The 18,566-nt window shown below is 46.7% G+C and overlaps 1 protein-coding gene across 1 annotated transcript in view; it reads right to left on the bottom strand.

Moving 5' to 3' along the window:
* TENT4A (terminal nucleotidyltransferase 4A) overlaps positions 1 to 18,566 on the bottom strand; it is a 535,327-nt gene that overhangs the window by 98,300 nt on the left and 418,461 nt on the right. Inside the window, exon 11 of the mRNA XM_085606105.1 lies at positions 17,729 to 17,845. Within this exon, the coding sequence (XP_085462231.1) occupies positions 17,729 to 17,845 (117 nt within the window). The remainder of the gene's footprint in view (positions 1 to 17,728; positions 17,846 to 18,566) is intronic.

Below are 18,566 nucleotides of genomic sequence, written 5' to 3'. Positions count from 1 at the left end.
GAGGTCGGCTGTAGTCTGGAGGTGGGAGACGACTGCCTGGGGCGAGCCCGCCTTCAACAGCAAGTCGTTGAGATAGGGGGAAGACTGAAACCCCTGATCTGCGCATATGAGCTGTGACCACCGCCATCACTTTCGTGAACACCCGAGGGGCGCTGGTAAGGCCAAAAGGGAGCACGGTGAACTGAAAATACTTGTGGCCTACCGTGAACCGTAGGCAACGCCGGTGGGCAGGCAGGATGGGTATATGAGAGTAAGCATCCTGCAAGTCCAGCGCTACCAGCCAGTCTTGCGGGTCCAGGGCAGACAAGACCTGAGCAAGCATGATCATCTTGAACTTCTCCTTCCGGAGGAAGCGATTGACGTTCCGGAAGTAGTGGGAACAACCACGACCTACTTCTAGCGTCTGAACGCGCTTGTTGGCCCCCTTAGCCAAGAGGGCCACAACTTCCTGCTGGAGAAGTGCCAAGTGATCCCCCAACATGCAGTGGTACTGAGGTGGCATGGCTGGAGGGGTAGACTCGAAGGGAAGTGAGTAGCCCCTTCGGACTATTTGCAGAACACACCTGTCCGAGGTGATGGTGCGCCAGTGGGGAAGGTGATGGCGAATACTGCCACCCACTGGCGTCTGGTGGGCCTGAAAGACCAGAGTAGGAAGGTTTTGAGGCCGTGGCGGCTGGGGTGGTGGAGGATTGACCTGCCCGCTGCCCTCAGGACCCGCCATGGCGGGTCCCACGTCCGCGCTGAGATTGCGGCTCTGAAAGGAACGCGCTTGGGCACCTCAACCCTGACCTCGAAAGGAGCGAAAAGTGGACACGTGGTGGCGAGACCCAAGGACTGGGCCGTAGCCCGAGACTCCTTAAAGCTTTGCAGGGTGCTATCCACCTTGTCACCAAAGGAGGCGAGTGCCATCAAAGGACATGTTCAACAAAGTGTTCTGGACATCCCCGGAGAGGACCGTAGTTCTGAGGCAAGCGTAATGGCTGAGCGCCACTGTTGTGGAAAGTGCCCTGCCGAGGGAATCGGCCGTGTAAAGCCCACAACGGATAGTAAATTTAGCAGCATCCCTCCCTTTGGTAATGGCCTGGGAGAGAACCGCCCGTGCTTCCACAGGGCACTGAGGAGGCACATGTGCCACGGTGTCCCACACAGAATGGGAATAGCAGCCCAACAGGCACGCAGTATTCACCGCTCGCAACCCGAAACTGGCAGAAGTGAAAATCTTTTTCCCAAACTGCTCCAGTTTCCTAGATTCCTAGTCCAGAGGAGCAGAAGGGAATGTGCTCGGCGAGGCAGAAGCCTGGACAACCAGACTCTCAGGCGTCGGGTGTTGTGTGAGGAAGCTGGGGTTGCCCAGCGCTAGGCGATGGCGGCATGCCACACCCTTATCTTACAGGTTTGGTCCAGGTGGTCAATAGGATGTCAGAAAGCGCCTCATTGAAGGGCAGCAGCGGCACCGCGGAGGACGACGGTGGCTGCAGCACCTCGGTCAGGAGATTGGTCCTGATGGGTACAGAAGGGAGCTCGAGGTTCAGAGCCTCGGACGCCCAACGCAAAACCACTGAAAAAGTCCCAACCTCTTCCGTAGCCACGGAAGAAGGGGACAGTACCAGGGTGTGGAGAAAAATTCAGATCACTAGACCCTCCATGTTGCCTTCCTATTCAGGCTCATCCTCGCATTGAGCTGCAAGAGGGTCTTCAGATCCCTCCCAGTACTCCTTCATCCACTGGTTGTTGTGGAGGCCGGTAGGGACAAGGTGCCCTGGGAAAAGGGACAAATTCCCCACCAAGATATGGAATTGGGGGTAAGAGACCAATCTTGGTTCGGCGCCGTCCGGTGTCGGCGCCGAGGCCAGAGCCACCGCTGCCGCAGGGTATGGTGCCGGCATAGCCTAGGCCAAAGGCAGCGGCACAGGGGCAGATCCACCCAACGGGTCCGCGGGGCCCAAAAGCACTCCGGAGGGACCCGATGGGGAAAACAAATTGCACAAAGACGACACGAAGGCCTGTATCTCGTCCGAAGTCGCGTGCGGGCCTGGAAAAGGGTGGGTATGCCGCAGGCAACAACGAAGGCTCCAACGTAGCCGTGGGGGAGTGACGGGCCGCCCCCTCCACCACGTCTCACGATGGGTGAGGGGTAGAAGAGCGACGTCGCTTCTTCAACCTTTTATGGCGCCATGACGTACTTGTCCCCGTATCCGGTGAGCGATGCCGATGGCTCCGCGACTGATCCCTCGACCTCCCAGGGGAGCTGGACCTCGATCTGTGCAGAACCAATTGCTGGACCTCCAACAACGTTCAGGAACGCTCCCGCAAAGTTTTCAGCGCCATGGACCGTCAATCGGGGAACGCCTCGGGGTCATGGGCGTGCCCCAAGCAAAAGAGACGAGTCGGGCGGGTCTGCTACCAACATGTACTGGCAGCAGGCCCTACAAGACTTAAACCCGGGAATTCCTACTGCACCAGGAGTAGAGTACTCGACAAAACAAGTGGTCAGAAACCAAGTTAAAACTTTTAACTAGGGGTACTGCTCTCGGATCTGCGCTGCCGCGTAGAAAAAGAAAGACCTGATGTCAACGCCCGTGGGCGCGTCCAAGTAGCTCAGACGACGTCATCTCGGCGGCTACGACGCCAGTGACGTACGACGATGCCTACCGACGCGCAGGGGTAGTGCTGACGAAAACTGTCCAGATCCAGTCTGACGCCTGGGGATATTCTAAGGTAAGGAATCTATCACTAACGTGTCTTTCAGATATTGAATACATGAAACTAACTCCATTCCTAACAGAACTAATATTGAAAACATGAAAGTAACTTAATTTCAACTGCGAAATCTCTCATATTCATAAACAGTAGTACAGAGTAGCTAAACATTCAGCCCTAGATGAAGGATCAAAGGCATGGGCAGCTAAAAAAGAATGTCTTAGCAAATCGACAGTAACAAGGACTGACCCCAATAGGGTATCTGTTCCAGAGTATTAGTAAATAAAATAATGCTTAGATGAATGAACTAATGTCCAGGTCATTGGTCTGCAAATGGAACATTTCCTATTACGGCTGCCCATAGCAGCTTTCCTTCCCTATAGTGAAACGTGCCTTATGCTTGCATGGTTAAGACTGATTAGCCTTTTGGCAACATGCATCATCACACAAGACTATTCATTTAGCTCGGTTTGCTTAGAGTACAGCTGGCCGGTTTAAATTGCATGATAAATAGAACACCGATTTATCTATAAAGTTTAATATAGCGCGAACATGATCCCGAGGGATATCGGAGCGCTTCACAATTACGGGAAGGAAGGATGATCAGGCATCAAATACATATCAAACGAAACAGTTACAAAGGGTGCATCAAAAACATCACAATCACGAATCTGGGAGGGGAAGAAAAGATTAATTAAGGAAATATAGCAAATCAATACAAGACGTTAAGGTGTCAGTCCAGTATCTTACAACAGATGATCCAAACCCAATTAAGGTAAGAACTTGTTCATAAGGAATCTTTTTACTTCCAATTTGGAGGAGAGTCTGCATACTTCAGGGGGGGGAAGAGGTGTCCAGATCCTCGGGACAGAGCCGGAGAAAGCTCTTTGACCAGTTCTCATTTTGCGAAAGATCTGTGGTTTCAGGAGGTAGCACTTCTTGAGGTTCTACCACCTCCAGATAATTCTGACCTCTGGACTAGAGACTTGGGGGTTTTGAAATTGAGAGCTTTGTAAGACAGTAAGGCGATCTCTAGCTGTATTCTTGCTTAAAAAGGCAACCAATTTAGAGATTTTAAGACTGGGGAAATGTGCGCATTTATTTTTGTGCCCGTGGTCAGTCTGGCCACAGCATTCAGTGCAGCTTTAAGTGGGGCCAAGGTATATTTAGGAAGGCCACAGAGCGTAGCGCTGCCATAGTTTAGCTTTGGCAAACCCAGCACTTAGACCACCTGCTAGAAATCACCTTGTGGAAGGAAAGGTTTGAGATTCCTGAGTAATCTCATCTGGTGGTTCGCTCAGTTGCACATATTGCTAATATGATTCTTCATATTTAAATTCTTGTCCAGGGCGATTGAGAGATTTGGCTGAATCAATAATGAAGGGGGGGGGGGGGGGGGGGGGGGGGAGATGAAGGAGCAGTTGAAGGCAGTGAGATGGTTAATCCAGAGGTTGAAACATAGTTTGTTGTTTTTTTCCGTAGAATACATATTCATTCAGTCTTTGTACACTTAAGTCGGCTGTATGCTCTTTTTGCTGCGATAACCTTATTCGTATCCAGAAAATGAAAAACAGGTTTTGTAGTAACGTTTGTAGGGTGCTGTCTGCCAGGGGTATGTTCCGGAAAGAAAGTGGTGATAAATGTTCAATGAATATAACAATCTGAATTGACTTTAGGACAAAGTGAAAGTACTGGAGGAGACACAATGAAAAAGCAGGTAAGGTTGATCTGAAGAGCTTCAAGCAGACTCAACATCCGAGCAGTTTTAATCCCATTGAGAAAATCTATCCATGCAAGATGTTCAAGATCAGTGTTGGAACAAGTTCAAACAGAGGGCACGTTGACTTGAAAAGGCAAATATTGAGCTGGGATAGGGGCTGGAAATTGATGGGGGATAAGGTCTTCTAATTAATGGAAAAACCTGAGTCAGGAATTCTAGGAAATCCTCAATAACAGTGGAAATGGTACCTGGGTAGGACTTTTCTGTGCAAACAGTAATGATAGCTAAACGTATTGAATAGGAAAACTGAAGACTTTTGCCAAATTAAGGCAAGGTAGTACCCTCTGTTTATGGGTAGAGCCTATAAGGGAAGAATAGAAGAAATTTCGCCTTGAGTACATCCCTTGTTAAACTTCATAAAACCAAAGCACTCTGGAGAAAAAAAAAGCAACTATACTGAGATGGGAAAAGGCAATAATCTCTCGTGTTAGTATGGAGAAAGCCCGGTCAAAGTGCTAGTTAGTTCAATTTAAAGAACAAGCATTTGCAATGCAATAGGTCTCGCATTTACGCAAGTTTGACCTATTGGCATTGTAAATGACAATGGCTTTTATTTATGTTTCAAAAACCAAAACATAAATAAAAGGCAATGTCATTTACAATAAAAATAGCTCAAACTCTCGCAAATGCGAGACCTATTGCATTGCAAATGCTTGTTAAACATGCTCTGGGAATTATTAATGCTCCTGCCCAGATGACAATGCTATTAGTGAAGTAAGAGGCAAGACAGGAATCATGTGTACCCTATATATGGGCTTGATTCTTGTTATACATGGAACAAACATTTAGTATAGTAAATAAAGTTTTTTTTGTACAGCAGAAACACTGAACTTGCATATTTGAATGTGCTCTTTTATGTGATATTAAAGAAAAAGGTGGCTCCATACAACAAAATATTTGCCTTGGATCACACAATTTGTGACCAGTTCACGGGTTAAGTACATTACAGCTAGGTCAAGTAGATTATTAAAGTTACTAGACCTGCAGGCCTAGTAAAAGTTTATGATTTTTCGAGCACTGACTGGGCTTACTTTTCAGTGTTGGAAGTATCGGTCACCTTGTAAGTGCCTCTAGAAAGATTGTGTAAGCTACAATTCTTAGGAGCAGAATTTTAAAAAGTGTCTTTCAACAGCTTTACATATATACATTGCATGTAAAAATTCTCAACCTGCTATATTCCATAAAATCCTGCATTAAAAATGTATATTCTATCAAATGTTTTACTTACTTCCAGTCCCTATTTTTTGTAAGTGCACCACTGTTTCCCTTCTACCTGCCTCTCCTGTATGCAAGTTATTCTAAATCTGATGCCTATTGAGCTTAAGCTCTTTCGGAAACCATAACTATTTTATTAATTCCAGCAAGCAATTGCTTCTCACATAGCCCGCTCTAATGCTCTCATTGGTGTTAAAAATGCACCAAGTTATGGTCTTCATATTATAGAGACCAATGTAAAAAGCGATGGGGGTGGGGGTGGGGGGGATGGAAAGTGAAAGTAACGCTGTTGTACGTGTTCACTGGCGCGTGCCCATCTCCTGTCTCCCTTTCGAAGCAAGTCAGTAACAATAGATCTCGCTAGCGACAGCGCTTCGACCTAAAAATGTTCTCGCACGCCAATTGAAGACTTGTTACATCAGGTCCTCTCCTTTCACATGTGGACACGTTCCAAAATGTGGGGGCTTGACCCCTATTGGAGGATCGCTTATGTGCAGTGCTCTACTCAGGCAGGGCTGTTATCTGTACCCAGCTTTGAAAAGCATCCGAGAGGAGGATCCGCCTTTATGGTTCTGACCAAATGCATGTGGCATCAGCTGCCTGGACATCTGCGATTGATGACAGAGGAAACATGTTTTACCAAAGCATTGAAAACATATCTCTTTAGTCTGAAGGCACTGGGTAGCTGGCTGCGTTCTGTTCCTTTGCATCTGTTTGATGTTGAGCTCTAAATACATCTTTCATTCATTTATTCATGCACCAAGGTTATGAAGTAGATGGGGAAACTAACTGATGAAGTGACCCAAAGTAACTATGAATGGTATGGGGAAAAACTAACTATGGCTCAGAGCCATAGGACGACCTGGTCGGTGTGCTGACGTCATTGCCACCCATTTTTTCTGTGCCTTTGAGGCGAAATGGGTGAGCAAACCATCTTCTCACAAGTATACATAGTATACAAAAGACAACTAAATATGGAAATACTACATCATAGATATTTCCCCTATAGAAGTTGCGTCACGATTCAAGCAATAAAATCATATAAAACAATCAATTTTTGGTATAAGTAGACAGGCAATGGTGAGGCAGTGGGTCAGTGAGGAATACACAGGCAGATACTGTATCTTCCAGAAAAAGCATTACCGAAGGTAAGTAACGGGAAGTTACTTACCTGCAATCCTAGTTCTCTTCCGGTGGTATCCTCGAAAGTCATAAGTAATGAATATTCCCGCCCATGGGCGGGGACCCCGGTAAACTATTAAAAAATTTAAATCTATCTATATCCCTCTAATTTTTCCACATAGTAATGCAGCCTTCAATAAGAAACAAGCATTTACAATGCAATGGTCTCGGCATTGTTAAAGTTAGAGCTATTGGCATTGCTCATGACATTATTTTTGTCGATGTTTGTTTTTAAAACATTTAAAGAAACTGCATTGTTATTTACAATGTCAATAGCTTAATCACTCTCAAATGTGAGACCTATTGCATTTGCACCCACACACAGAGCCCCACACACAAAGCCACCCACACACACAGAGCAACCCACACACAAATAGAGCCACCCATAGAGCCACCTACACAGTTATTAAAAGGTTTATGATGGCGTGACAATCGTCTGCTCTAAATACACAACCCGTATAGACATTCGCCGCAAAGCACGGATACACATTAGGGTTTTTATTATCTTTAATAAAGTTTTATTTTCTTACAGCCTCACAAGCACGCACAAGAAACGCACACAAACTTCAACAAACACACATTTCTGCATATGAGTGCACCTTCGTTGGCATAAGGAACCACGTTCAACGCTTAAACGCATTTCTATATCCAAAATAATCGTAACAATAGTTAACACAACCACAACGCATGCGTGCATTTCGCAGCACACAACGGCATAACACTGACACCACACACACACACACACCGGTAAATGTGAACCGGTGGTTGCAGGTGGGGCCCCTTAGCGATGCTCTCCTCCCTTTCTCCCATCCTTCCTGCGCCGCGCTAGACCACTCAACCCAGCCGGCCCTGGACGGATTTGTGTGACTAAGTTGGCAGTACCAGTCTCGCACCCGCAAACAAACACATGGGGTCGTTCTCCACAATGCTCCGGTGGCCCCTAATTATGATATATTGCTGTCGCACACCGCCACCACTTGCCCCGAACACCTCAGATATCTGCCAGCACATAGATGTCACTCACAACACCACTACCTCTGCCACGTGCCCCGTACGCCCGGTTGAACTTGCAAAGGTCTAAACAGAGAGTCTTAACACCCCTTGCCTACACCCTGGCACCCAGATCTCTGCGTACCCGACGGCCGGATAGACCCCTGGACACCCCCATCCCCCTGCCTACCGGAGAAACGACAGTCCCTTTTATGGCCCCTCCCCCGTCTCGGCCTACCTGATGGCCGGACAGACCCCATGCCCATGCCTTTGAGGGCCGGGTGGTCCCAGACGGAGAGGCGGAAGCCCCTTCAACGCGCCCCTCCCCCCAAATCCCTCTGCCTGACGGCTGGACAGCCCCCTGGACGCCCCCATCCCCCTGCCTACCTGAGGGCCGGGTGGTCCCGGGTGGGTGCCTTCCTGAAGGGGCTCAGGCTCCAGCAGGGGGAGCGGGATGGAGAGCGCACCGGGGATGGAGACATGTCCCTCGTAGGCGGCCAGTGTGCCGGAGATCAGGGCACTGGCGGGGGCATGTGTGCAGCAGCCAGGCTCCGATCCGCCCCTACGGGGGTTCAAGAGGCGGGGCCTGCGGCAATAACCCTTCAGGGGCTCCAGGACCGCTGCAGACGGCGGAGCGCTGGCCGGCGCTTCGCAGCACTGGCAGGGACAGATTTATGGATCGTATTACACGTCTGTCACGCTGCGGAGCCCAGCAGCCTGCCCTTCATAGAGACTACTGGGGAGACTATGCACGTGGAGTCTGCCATCACCCTCCCTCCTAAGCAAAACAAAAGAGCACGAGCACCGAGGGAGCCGAGAGCAGGGGGAGGGGACGAGCACCAGCCGGGCCGTGTGGACGGGGATGACGCCATGAACACCACCATCTTTCTCCGAGGTCAAGCAGAAATGCCTCGGAGAAACGCAGCGTCTTTTTCGGATTCAGGGGCATGCTTTTCTTTCTCTCCTCTTGCCATTGGCTGGAAGAAAGAAAGTAAAAAACACGCCCCGAATCCGAAAAAGACGGGGCTTAAATGGACAGACGCCCCTCTCCTCCAATGGCTGGCCTCCGTTTAGGAAGCCAGCCAATGGAGAAGAGGGGCGGGTTCAAGCCCCATACTAGAAAACATTAAATCTCGCCAAGCGAGACTACGCAAGCGCAGCATTCGCTAGCCGAGACCTAAAAAGGCTAATCAATTCACTAACACTGTTTTAGCAACCATATAATTTAGATATATAGTCAACAGGAGGAAAAGCATCACTAACTGTTTAATGAGTAGAATCCAAAATACTCCATCTGCTAAACAGCAGTCATTATTAGCCTATAGGCTGCACTGAAAAACACTAGCATAGAAAATAAAAGCAATTTTAAACATAAAAACTGCCACCGTGCCTTTAAGGCAGCCATGACCACCAGCTTTCCATCATGCTTCAGGGATGACAGTTAGGTCAGTTCTTTCTGGCTCCTTCAATCAGGACCCTGGAGTTTACAGCTCTGACAAATTTTGACTTTGTCAATTTTATTAGTGATTTTTGCCTCGGATTAGCCTGTCTTATTGAAGGCTACACTGATATGTGGAAATATGATATATATATATCTCTCTCTATCTTTCGGTCTTCAAATACAATTTTTTATAGTTTTCCTGGGTGTCCGCGCATGGGCGGGAATATTCAGTGCTTATGACTATTGATGAGGATCTCATGGGAGTGAACTTTTGATGGATAATTCTGCCTGTGGATTCCTCACATCTTGAATCCCAAAGCAGTCTCGCTCTTGGAGGAGGGTGCCTGTCTGCCTATACCAAAAATTATGCAACAGTCAGAGCAAAATAGTCGTCCCTCACTTCCGAATCCAAGCAATAGTGCTTTTCAAAAGTGTGGAGGGAGGCACAAGTTGCCACTTTGCAGATGTTAACAGGGACACCTCTTGCCAAAGCCGAAGAAGACTTTGCTCTGGTATAATAAGTACAAATACCTTCAGGAGGCTCCTTCTTGGCCAAGGATAAGCTGATGTTAATGCACAGGACTATCCACTTGGACAGCATCCTTTTGTAGACAGCCTTGCCCTGCATCTTGCCTACATATCCCATGAAGAGTTGATCAACCAGCATGAAGTCCTTGGTTCTGTCCAAGTAGAAGCTCACTGTCCTATTGGGGTCCAGACAATAAATTCTCTCCTCCTCAGAAGGGTGAGAGGCAGGGTAGAAAGTAGGTACAATAAAGTACTGCCCCAAGTGGAATGGTGTAGAACCTGATCCTGCGAGCTATCTGCCCCAAGAGGGAGACAGAGGTTGCAATGAGAGGTAACAGAGGTATGTGTACCACACCCTATGAGGCCAATCTGGGGCGATCATTATAACTTGGATAAGGTGTTGGCTAATCTTCCTCAGAACTCAAGGATATGGGGGCGGCATAAAGCTTTGAGCCCCCATCTAACTGAAACACATCCCCAACACTCCCTGTGTCGGATACTGGACATTGCAGAATGATGGGCAGTGTGCGTTCGTGAGTGGCAAACAGGTCCAATTGAGGAAACCCCCATATCCAGAAAATGTGAAGTACCACCTCCGGATGGAGACGCCACTCGGGATCACCCGAATATTGCTGACTGATACTGTGGGCATGCACTCAAGCCAGATTTGCAATTACACAAATCTAATGGCCCTGAGCCCAGAACTGGAGTGCAAGGGAAAAAGGGAAAAAGGGAAAAAGGGAAAAAGGGAAAAAGGGAAAAAGGGGAAAAAGGGAAAAAGGGAAAAAAAGGGGAAAAAAGGGGAAAAAAGGGGAAAAAAGGGGAAAAAAGGGGAAAAAAGGGGAAAAAAGGGGAAAAAGGGGAAAAAGGGGAAAAAGGGGAAAAAGGGGAAAAAGGGGAAAAAGGGGAAAAAGGGGAAAAAGGGGAAAAGGGAAAAAGGGGAAAAGGGGAAAAGGGGAAAAGGGAAAAAGGGAAGAAAGAAGGCCTTGAGAGCCAGACGTTATCACTGCACTTCCAAAAGATTGATGTGAAAATCTTTCCACTGGAGACCAAAAAAGTTTGACCTCCAGATCCACCAGAGGAGCTCCTCATCCTAAAGTGGAGGAATCAGTGATCACTGTGGCCACAGGAGAAGGAGGGTGAAACATCTTCCATTGAGACAGATTGCCTGTATTACTCCACCATTGCAGAGACGCTACAGTGTCTCTGGAGATTTTGACGAATTCCTTGAGATCTCCATTTTGTTGAAGCCACTGCCTGCGGATGCACCACTGGAGGGCCCTCATATGCCAGCATGCATGGTTGACCAACAGAATGCAGGAAGCAAACAGACCAAGCAGGTGCAAGACCTTCAGGACTGGAACAGACGCTCCACTCTTAAATAGTGGAATCATAGCCTGGCTGTCTTGAATCCTTTGGAGACAGGAAGGAACGACTGCCCCCATGAACAGGTTGCACAGAGGGAACCAGGTGATAGTTGGGTACATTTACTGAAAATCCCAAACTGAATAGCTGTGTTACCTGCAAATGATGCAACACTATCTCCGGCGAATTTGTTTTGATCAGGCAGTAGTCCAGATAAGGAAGCACAGAAATCCCTGATCTTGTGAGATGTGCTGCCACCTCTGGCAAAACCTTTGTGAAAACTCGAATTGGGGAATAAGGCCAAACGGAAGGACTGCAAACTGATAATGCAGAGTACCCACCATCAAAACAAGATACTTTCGATGCGACATCAGAATGAGGATGTGAAAATAGGCATCCTGTACTCAACACCATCCAGTCTTCCTTCTCCAACGCAAAAAGGACCTGGGCCAAGGTCAACATTTTGAACTTCTGTTTCAGGAAAAAGATAAAAATCCAGAGGTCGCGAACTGGTCATAAACGACAATCCTCTTTTAGGAATCGGGAAATAGCGAGTGTATCACTCCTGACTCCTTTCCTGCTCTGGAACTATCTCGATTACACCCTTTTGAAGCAATGACAGTACCTACTGCTGGAGAAGCAGAAGATGCTCTTCCAAGAAAAGGCCTTGTCAGGGAGGAAATGACGGGGGAAACTCCTGAAAGAGTAGGGCATACCCATTTTCTACGATGTTTAAAACCCAGAGGTCTGTACTGACAGACCTCCAATGACGTAGAAAATAGGCCACCCGTCTTCCCACGGGAAAAGCATGCTCTAAGATGGCGGCGCTAGAGCAGCTTACCTGCAACAGTCGGAGAGGCAGAAGTAGCCATTTTGCCAGGCAGAACCCCACAACCTTTGCCCCTTACCCTATAGGATGTGTATAGCGGATTTGTCTGCTGATGTGGATGTTGTCTGCAATAAAAGGACAAGTTCTTAGCAAAGCCCCAAAACGGTCTATAGTCCCCGGGCTGGGTCTGAAGTCCTAAGGACCTTGCTGTCTTTAAAGCATAGCAGTGTAGAGTCTGCCTTAGATCTGAACAAGCAGGATCCATCAAAAGGCAAGTCCAGCAATGTAGACTGAACATTGGGCGAAAAACCTGAACCCCTCACAATACAGGCCTTCTCTCGCCACAGTCGGCTGCGTCCAGCCGGGATTGAATTATTTGATGGGCAGCAGCCTGAGCATCCGACAGCAGCTCAGAAAAACGCCCCTGGACCTTAGGTTATTTTGGGACGACCTCTTTAGACAAATCCATGAGGGCGTGAATGTAATAGCACAAAAGACATGTGCAATTTGTAGATTTCAAGACAATCCCGAACGAAAAAACTTTTGGCCGACTGCTCCATTCTTTTTGATTCCCTATCAGCAGGAGTGGTTCGAAAAGACCCAGCTGACAACTTTGAATAGCAAGAAGCTTGGGCAACTAGGCTTTCCAGTGAGTGATGGGAAGTTAAAAAAGACTGATCCCCAGGAGCTACCTTTAATCTTCTAGACACTGTCCTGGAAACTGCAGGAGAGGACATTGGCTTCTATCAGACTTCTGAAATAGGCTCAGTGAAAGCCTCATTGAAGGACAACAATGGTTCTGGTGCAGAAGCTGAAGAATGGAGCACCTCAGTGAGGATATTCCATTTCAGTTCAGCTGTGGGAAGTGGAAACTCCCAAAGATCTACAGCTTTACGAATAACTGATATGAAGTCACCTCAGGAGGTGGTAAACCCTTAGGTGATGCAAATTCCCACTCAGGGGAGGTATCCAGACCACTTACCTCTTGTAATCCCTAAAACTCAGGGTCAAGGTCCACGTTTTCCTTCTTCAGCTCCCTCATGCTCCTCTTGGTATTCTACCAGCCTTTGAGCCTCTCTCCAAGATCTCATTCTTGGTATCAGTGTAGACTGCGCCAAAGGCGGCTCCGGTGATTTTGGATGCTTAGGCAATGCCGGTTCAAAAAGAACTGGGTTTGAAGTCGGTTGAGGTCAAGCCGGTGCCAGATCAGATCTAGGCGGCACTGGAGATAAACCCTCCAAGCAGCCCTCTTGAAAATGCAATGGCATCAACAGCCTCTGCACTGGTAAAGGCAACTTCCTGGAGTCACTGGTATAAAGGGCATAAAAGGTGCCTGTGGAAAATGAGGGGGAACCACCAAGAGTATTGCAAGTGGACCCATGGAGCCAGCAGGTGCACCAGATTATTCGCAGTCCTTGCAGAAATGCTGACATAGCATTTAAAAAAGGAGACGGATCTGAACCCGGAGCCAGGATTACGGATATGGAGGATCTGGAACAAAGGGCTCTAGAGCAGTACATGGAGAAACTACATTTGGCTCCGGTTGGAGTTCTCGGCACTGGAGTTGCAAACCCTGGCACTGGAGTAACATTCCTCAGAGCCCGAGGAGTAACAGCCCTCTGTGCCGGAGACAAAGCCAACGACACATGTGGAGAAGGTGTTGGAGACATTTCATCTTTGCGATGTCACCTAGGACTCCGAGACACAGACTTTAGTTGCATCCTTCAAAGGGGAAGCAGAGAATCGGAGCACCGCTTATGTTTCATGGAGGATCTCAAAGTATGTGGTGTCTGACTTCGACCAGGTCCGAGATCTCATGCAATCCCTCTTCTGTCTCTTGGCTTTGGCCATGAATAACTTGGCCTCCCTCTCCTTCAAGGCCTTTGGATTCATCCGTTTGCAGAAAGAGCATGCACCGATGTCGTGATAGAAGACAAACACCACAAACAATCTTCATGCGGGTCGGTGATGGTCATCTGACCCCCACATCACCTGTGCGACTTGAATCCAAACTTTCTAGGACTCATCTTCAAAGGATACAAAGTAGCAACAACAGTATAGAAGAACTCCCAAAAATGTAGAGCTTGGGAAAAATAAATTACATTTCGACGGCACGGAAAAGAGGGAACGGATGTCAGCACTCCCACGAGGTCTTCTTATGGCTCCGATGACATTACACGGAGCAGCATATGGAGACGTTCTAAAGTTACATCCTAGTCGATGTGGGAGTACTAAGGAGAAAAAATTCTGGCGAAGTCTGCGCAGTGAGGTGAGTCATAAGTTGAGGAATCCACAGACCGCTATATCCATCATAAACACCCAGTTCCTACTTATTAGATCGGGCATTAACTTATTACAACAAAACCAACATGACTTCCACCATGACAAACGGAAAGTGGGGTATGGCATACAACTTGGAGGACCCAACTTGTCAGACATGATGCTTGCCACCCTTAGAGGAAACATTGGACCCCGCCCCTTACAAGGAGGTTGTGTATGAGCAAGGACACTAAAGCAGTTTTGACAGTGGTGGATGATGACGGGGCAAGTACCTAAACTGAATGTTGTCTCTGCTGATCTGGGCATTGCCTCTGAGCCGTGGACTCGGCCATGAAAGGGCTGAAGAGCCTGCTGGGCTGGTGGAGGGGCCGGATGCTGGAAAAACCGAACTCCACCTTGCAATAGCCACAAAAGAGGGAAAAATTGTTGAAACCGTTTTGGGTTTTTTCATTTTTGCCAGAGTTTCATCTCAAGGTGAAGCCTGAAGAAGCACCGCTCAATTAAATCCTTTGGGTTTCTAAAAAGAAATATGTTAACACTCATTACAGCCTTTTAACATGGATGTTAGGGTAAGTAGTTACAACAATCCAACGATAGTGGTGGATGTGTCAAGTAGAGGGAAGGAAAGACCCAAGGAATGAAACTGTGGCCCTGATTTGTGGAGAGGTGTGGCTCACTGGTTAGAGGCGGCAGACCCGTAAGCAGAGAATCGGCCAGGGACCAGGGTTCAATTCCCGACGCGGCAGGGTCGTGGACCAGGGTCAAAACGGACTCGATAATTCTCGCCTCGGTACCTACTCTAACCAGGAACACACTCGGCAACTCTGGGCATTAAGCTTGCCTCATCTCTACAACGGCCCCCCACAGACGCCGGGGATGCCTGGTTTCACCTTGGAGATACCCAGTAAGGGACCATCTCACAGGGAAAACCAGGACGGGTTCCCCAGCGGTCTTCAGCGCCAGGATACTCCGACAGGAGTGATAGTGCGCTTTACAAGTACACACACATTCACACATTCACATTTCCTCAAATCGCTCCAGGGCATAATCTGTTTCCTAAAAAGACCAGTGCGCCATAGAACAGCATGGCCATGCCTGGACATATCTGGAGAAGCCTGCACACCTCACATAGGAATGGAGCCAAAGCGCCACACTGGCATTAGTGGCCCCAACGGAGGCGATCACGGTTTACAAACTATACCTGATGACAAACTTTGCTATGTGGTGGCCATCCTGGATAGCTTGAGTCAGATGCCCTAAGGTCTTCCAGAACTGCAGACAATATTTTAGCCACTGTATCCACAAAAGCATTGGAGTAGCGACCAAGAAGACACCTAGCATTCACTAAACGCAGAGCAAAGCTTGTAGAAGGAGTATCTGTGATTCTGGGCAATTCACTATCACTTAATCTCTGTGTGAATGTGTGGTCTGTAATGGAACTGGGTGCTCATGTATCGCGGTTTATAAAATTGCACCAAAAAACATGCACCGTATAGGGCAAACCTTAGTAAAGCAGAAATGCATGCAACCACAGAGAGATTATGTAAACAAGCACAGCGCAAGCATTGCACTGTGCATGCAAAAAAAATGGATGCAAGCCATACTTGGGTCATGGGATACTGACACACTGGATAAGACACAGGAACAGGAAATCTTATTTTACAGCCAATAGAAATGGCGGAAAAGTCCCAGGCACATAAAACAATGAAAATTAAGGGCGGCCTGTAAGTCCCTTTTAAGATTTATATTAAATAGACTAGATTTCATAAGCGCTATGCAGACAAAACCTGAAACGGGGTTTGAAAAGACCAAGCAGCAGCTCCGGAACCACGCCTGAAGGCATGAAACAAAAGTGGACATCAGCAGGTATGGGTGGCACATATGTGGAACCGCTCACCACATCCAAAACTATGCTGACCGGGAAAAGCACAACATCTTCCAGCATGCAGGGACTCTGCTTTAAAGTTTACAGATCTTGTAGGGCACCCAGATAATATTCACAAGGTGAGGAATCTGCAGCTAGAAGTAATCCTTCAGGAATACCCTTTTGAGGCTTATAGCCATTTTAACACTTTACTGCTACTTGAAGTTATCTTTCCAGTCTGCAGGCAGGGAAAGATACAAGTATGTGAATATTTGAAAGACACAATTCTGGTGAAGCTTCCAGATCTAGTCTGTTCTCTGGGATATTCTTAAAATGAGTAATCTGCTGAAAGTATACATCCGAAATATATATAGTCCTAGACCTAAACAAGCACCCAAAATGTTACTTACTAGGTAAATTCTTCCCAATACTTTCATTTGTAATCTATTATTGTAAGGAAAGCTGGTTATTATATGGTGTGGTTATGAGAACTCAAACTGTAATAAACTCACTACCTGTACTGTGTCCATTCAGATTAGTTTGGAAAACCTTAGTCTAACCCTGGTAGCTGTGGCTCTCAGTCGGGATTTTATCAAAGGAGCAAGGGCACTAAAGTAGTTGAATAAGAAAGGAACAAGACTCCAGGGTCTGTGCAGGCATGGGGTGTGACAGTAGTTGAGGGGCTCACCTCCGAATTGCCTGTAAAAACGTTTCATTAAAAAAAATTAACTGAACATGCTTGTTTTGGCTCTACAATATGAGCATGTTACAGTGAGAACTAAGCTGCAGTGGCAGGTGTACTTCTACACATAAATGTTTATTGCAGTGTTGCACAATAGTTAACATGTTCAGAGGTTATGTAGTACTCACTGTTCTGTAACTGAAGACTTGCCTAATACCTCAAATAAGTTCTACACCTATTATCTCAATAACTAAAACAAACCAGTCATATGTTCTTTTTCACCACTATCTTAAATCGAAATTCATTAATATAGCCCTTGTGAAAATTAATATGCATTTGATACCACATTAGTCTGTATTCAGCTGGCATTTCAGAGGTTGGTGCTCAAGAAGGCAGCTTTCAGCCTCTTGTTTTAATTGTAATGCCCAATGCCAGGAATTCAATTCAGCAAAGGAGACAAATTAACTGGGCCATCTTAACCCAGGAGTACGCAGAGGAGCGTTCAACAATCAAAGAAGAGCAATTTTCACATTTTGACTCAGAGGATGGCAAATGCAGCCTACTAAACAAATCAACATTTAAACTTAACTAAAACCCCAACTGTGTTACAGGCATTACAATAATTACGGGTCCATCATACTTTTATGCATTTTTAAACGTGCTCCCTGCGAAGAATGATCAGGTAGATACTGATGAATCAAAGAAAACTATAAGTGCTCAAAATTTACACCAACTACTGCTCAAAATCATATGGCATTACATACTATAAGCACAAGAGTTACTCTATCCTAACAGTTGCATCTCTTGCCCTTTCGATATCAAAGTGTTCACATATCTCAAAGTGCCTCAAATGATTTTACAAAAACACTTACGGTCTCAAAATCATAAGGCTGGATCAAGGGGACTTCAGGACCCACATCATTCACCAATGTGGAGTTTTCTTCAGTTCCAGGCTGTGAAGATCTAGATCTGAATTCATTATGTGTAACCTGCCATTAATAGAAATTATTAGTAACACACTAAAACTAACAGATGTTACAACTAAGCAGTAACCACCCTGGTCCAATAATCCAGTCTAGCTATCTTTTTAACATGTTGCTAAACAGAGATGCTCTCCTAAACAGATATTATAAATGAAGTCCATTAGCTGTAGAAAGAGAATTTACCTAACTTTAAAGGGTACTCCATCCCAACATTAGCTTTTAGACTTGCATGCCATTTGAATCATCCCACGTGTCAAGCTGAACTGGTAGATAAATCATGGAACATGTGTCTACACACAATCCCTGTTAAGCAACTTTCCAAGGATTAGAGTTCACTTTTTACCATACCTCCATGCCATATGTAGATTCTGTCTTCAAGCATCTCCAGTTAGCATTCTGAACAAGACTCCGAAAAAGACCTGGACAGAATGTTTAATCCGAAGCAAAGAAATTTTACAATTCCATGTTACTCTTGTAACCCAGAATTAGTGATGAACTCCGTTGGCGGAATTAGCCTGTAGTGTTGGTTATTAGAACAAAAGTTTAAATTGCAGTGGCTTTTAAACAGAGAAACTGCTCCCTCTTGGGGCCCCTGTTAGAAAACAGACCACTGCAGTGCATACCCCTCGGTGCCCTTACATACTCTGCGGTAATCACTGCAGATAATGTTAGGGCAACAAGTGATATTCGGCTGCGCTATTTGCTTAGCACAAACGCATCATTGCAA

This window comes from Triturus cristatus, chromosome 5_1 (assembly GCF_964204655.1).
Source record: "Triturus cristatus chromosome 5_1, aTriCri1.1, whole genome shotgun sequence".
Classification (NCBI taxonomy): Eukaryota; Metazoa; Chordata; class Amphibia; order Caudata; family Salamandridae; genus Triturus; species Triturus cristatus.
The sequence above is the reverse complement of the archived record's forward strand: the minus strand, read 5'-3'. Positions and strand labels throughout refer to the sequence as shown.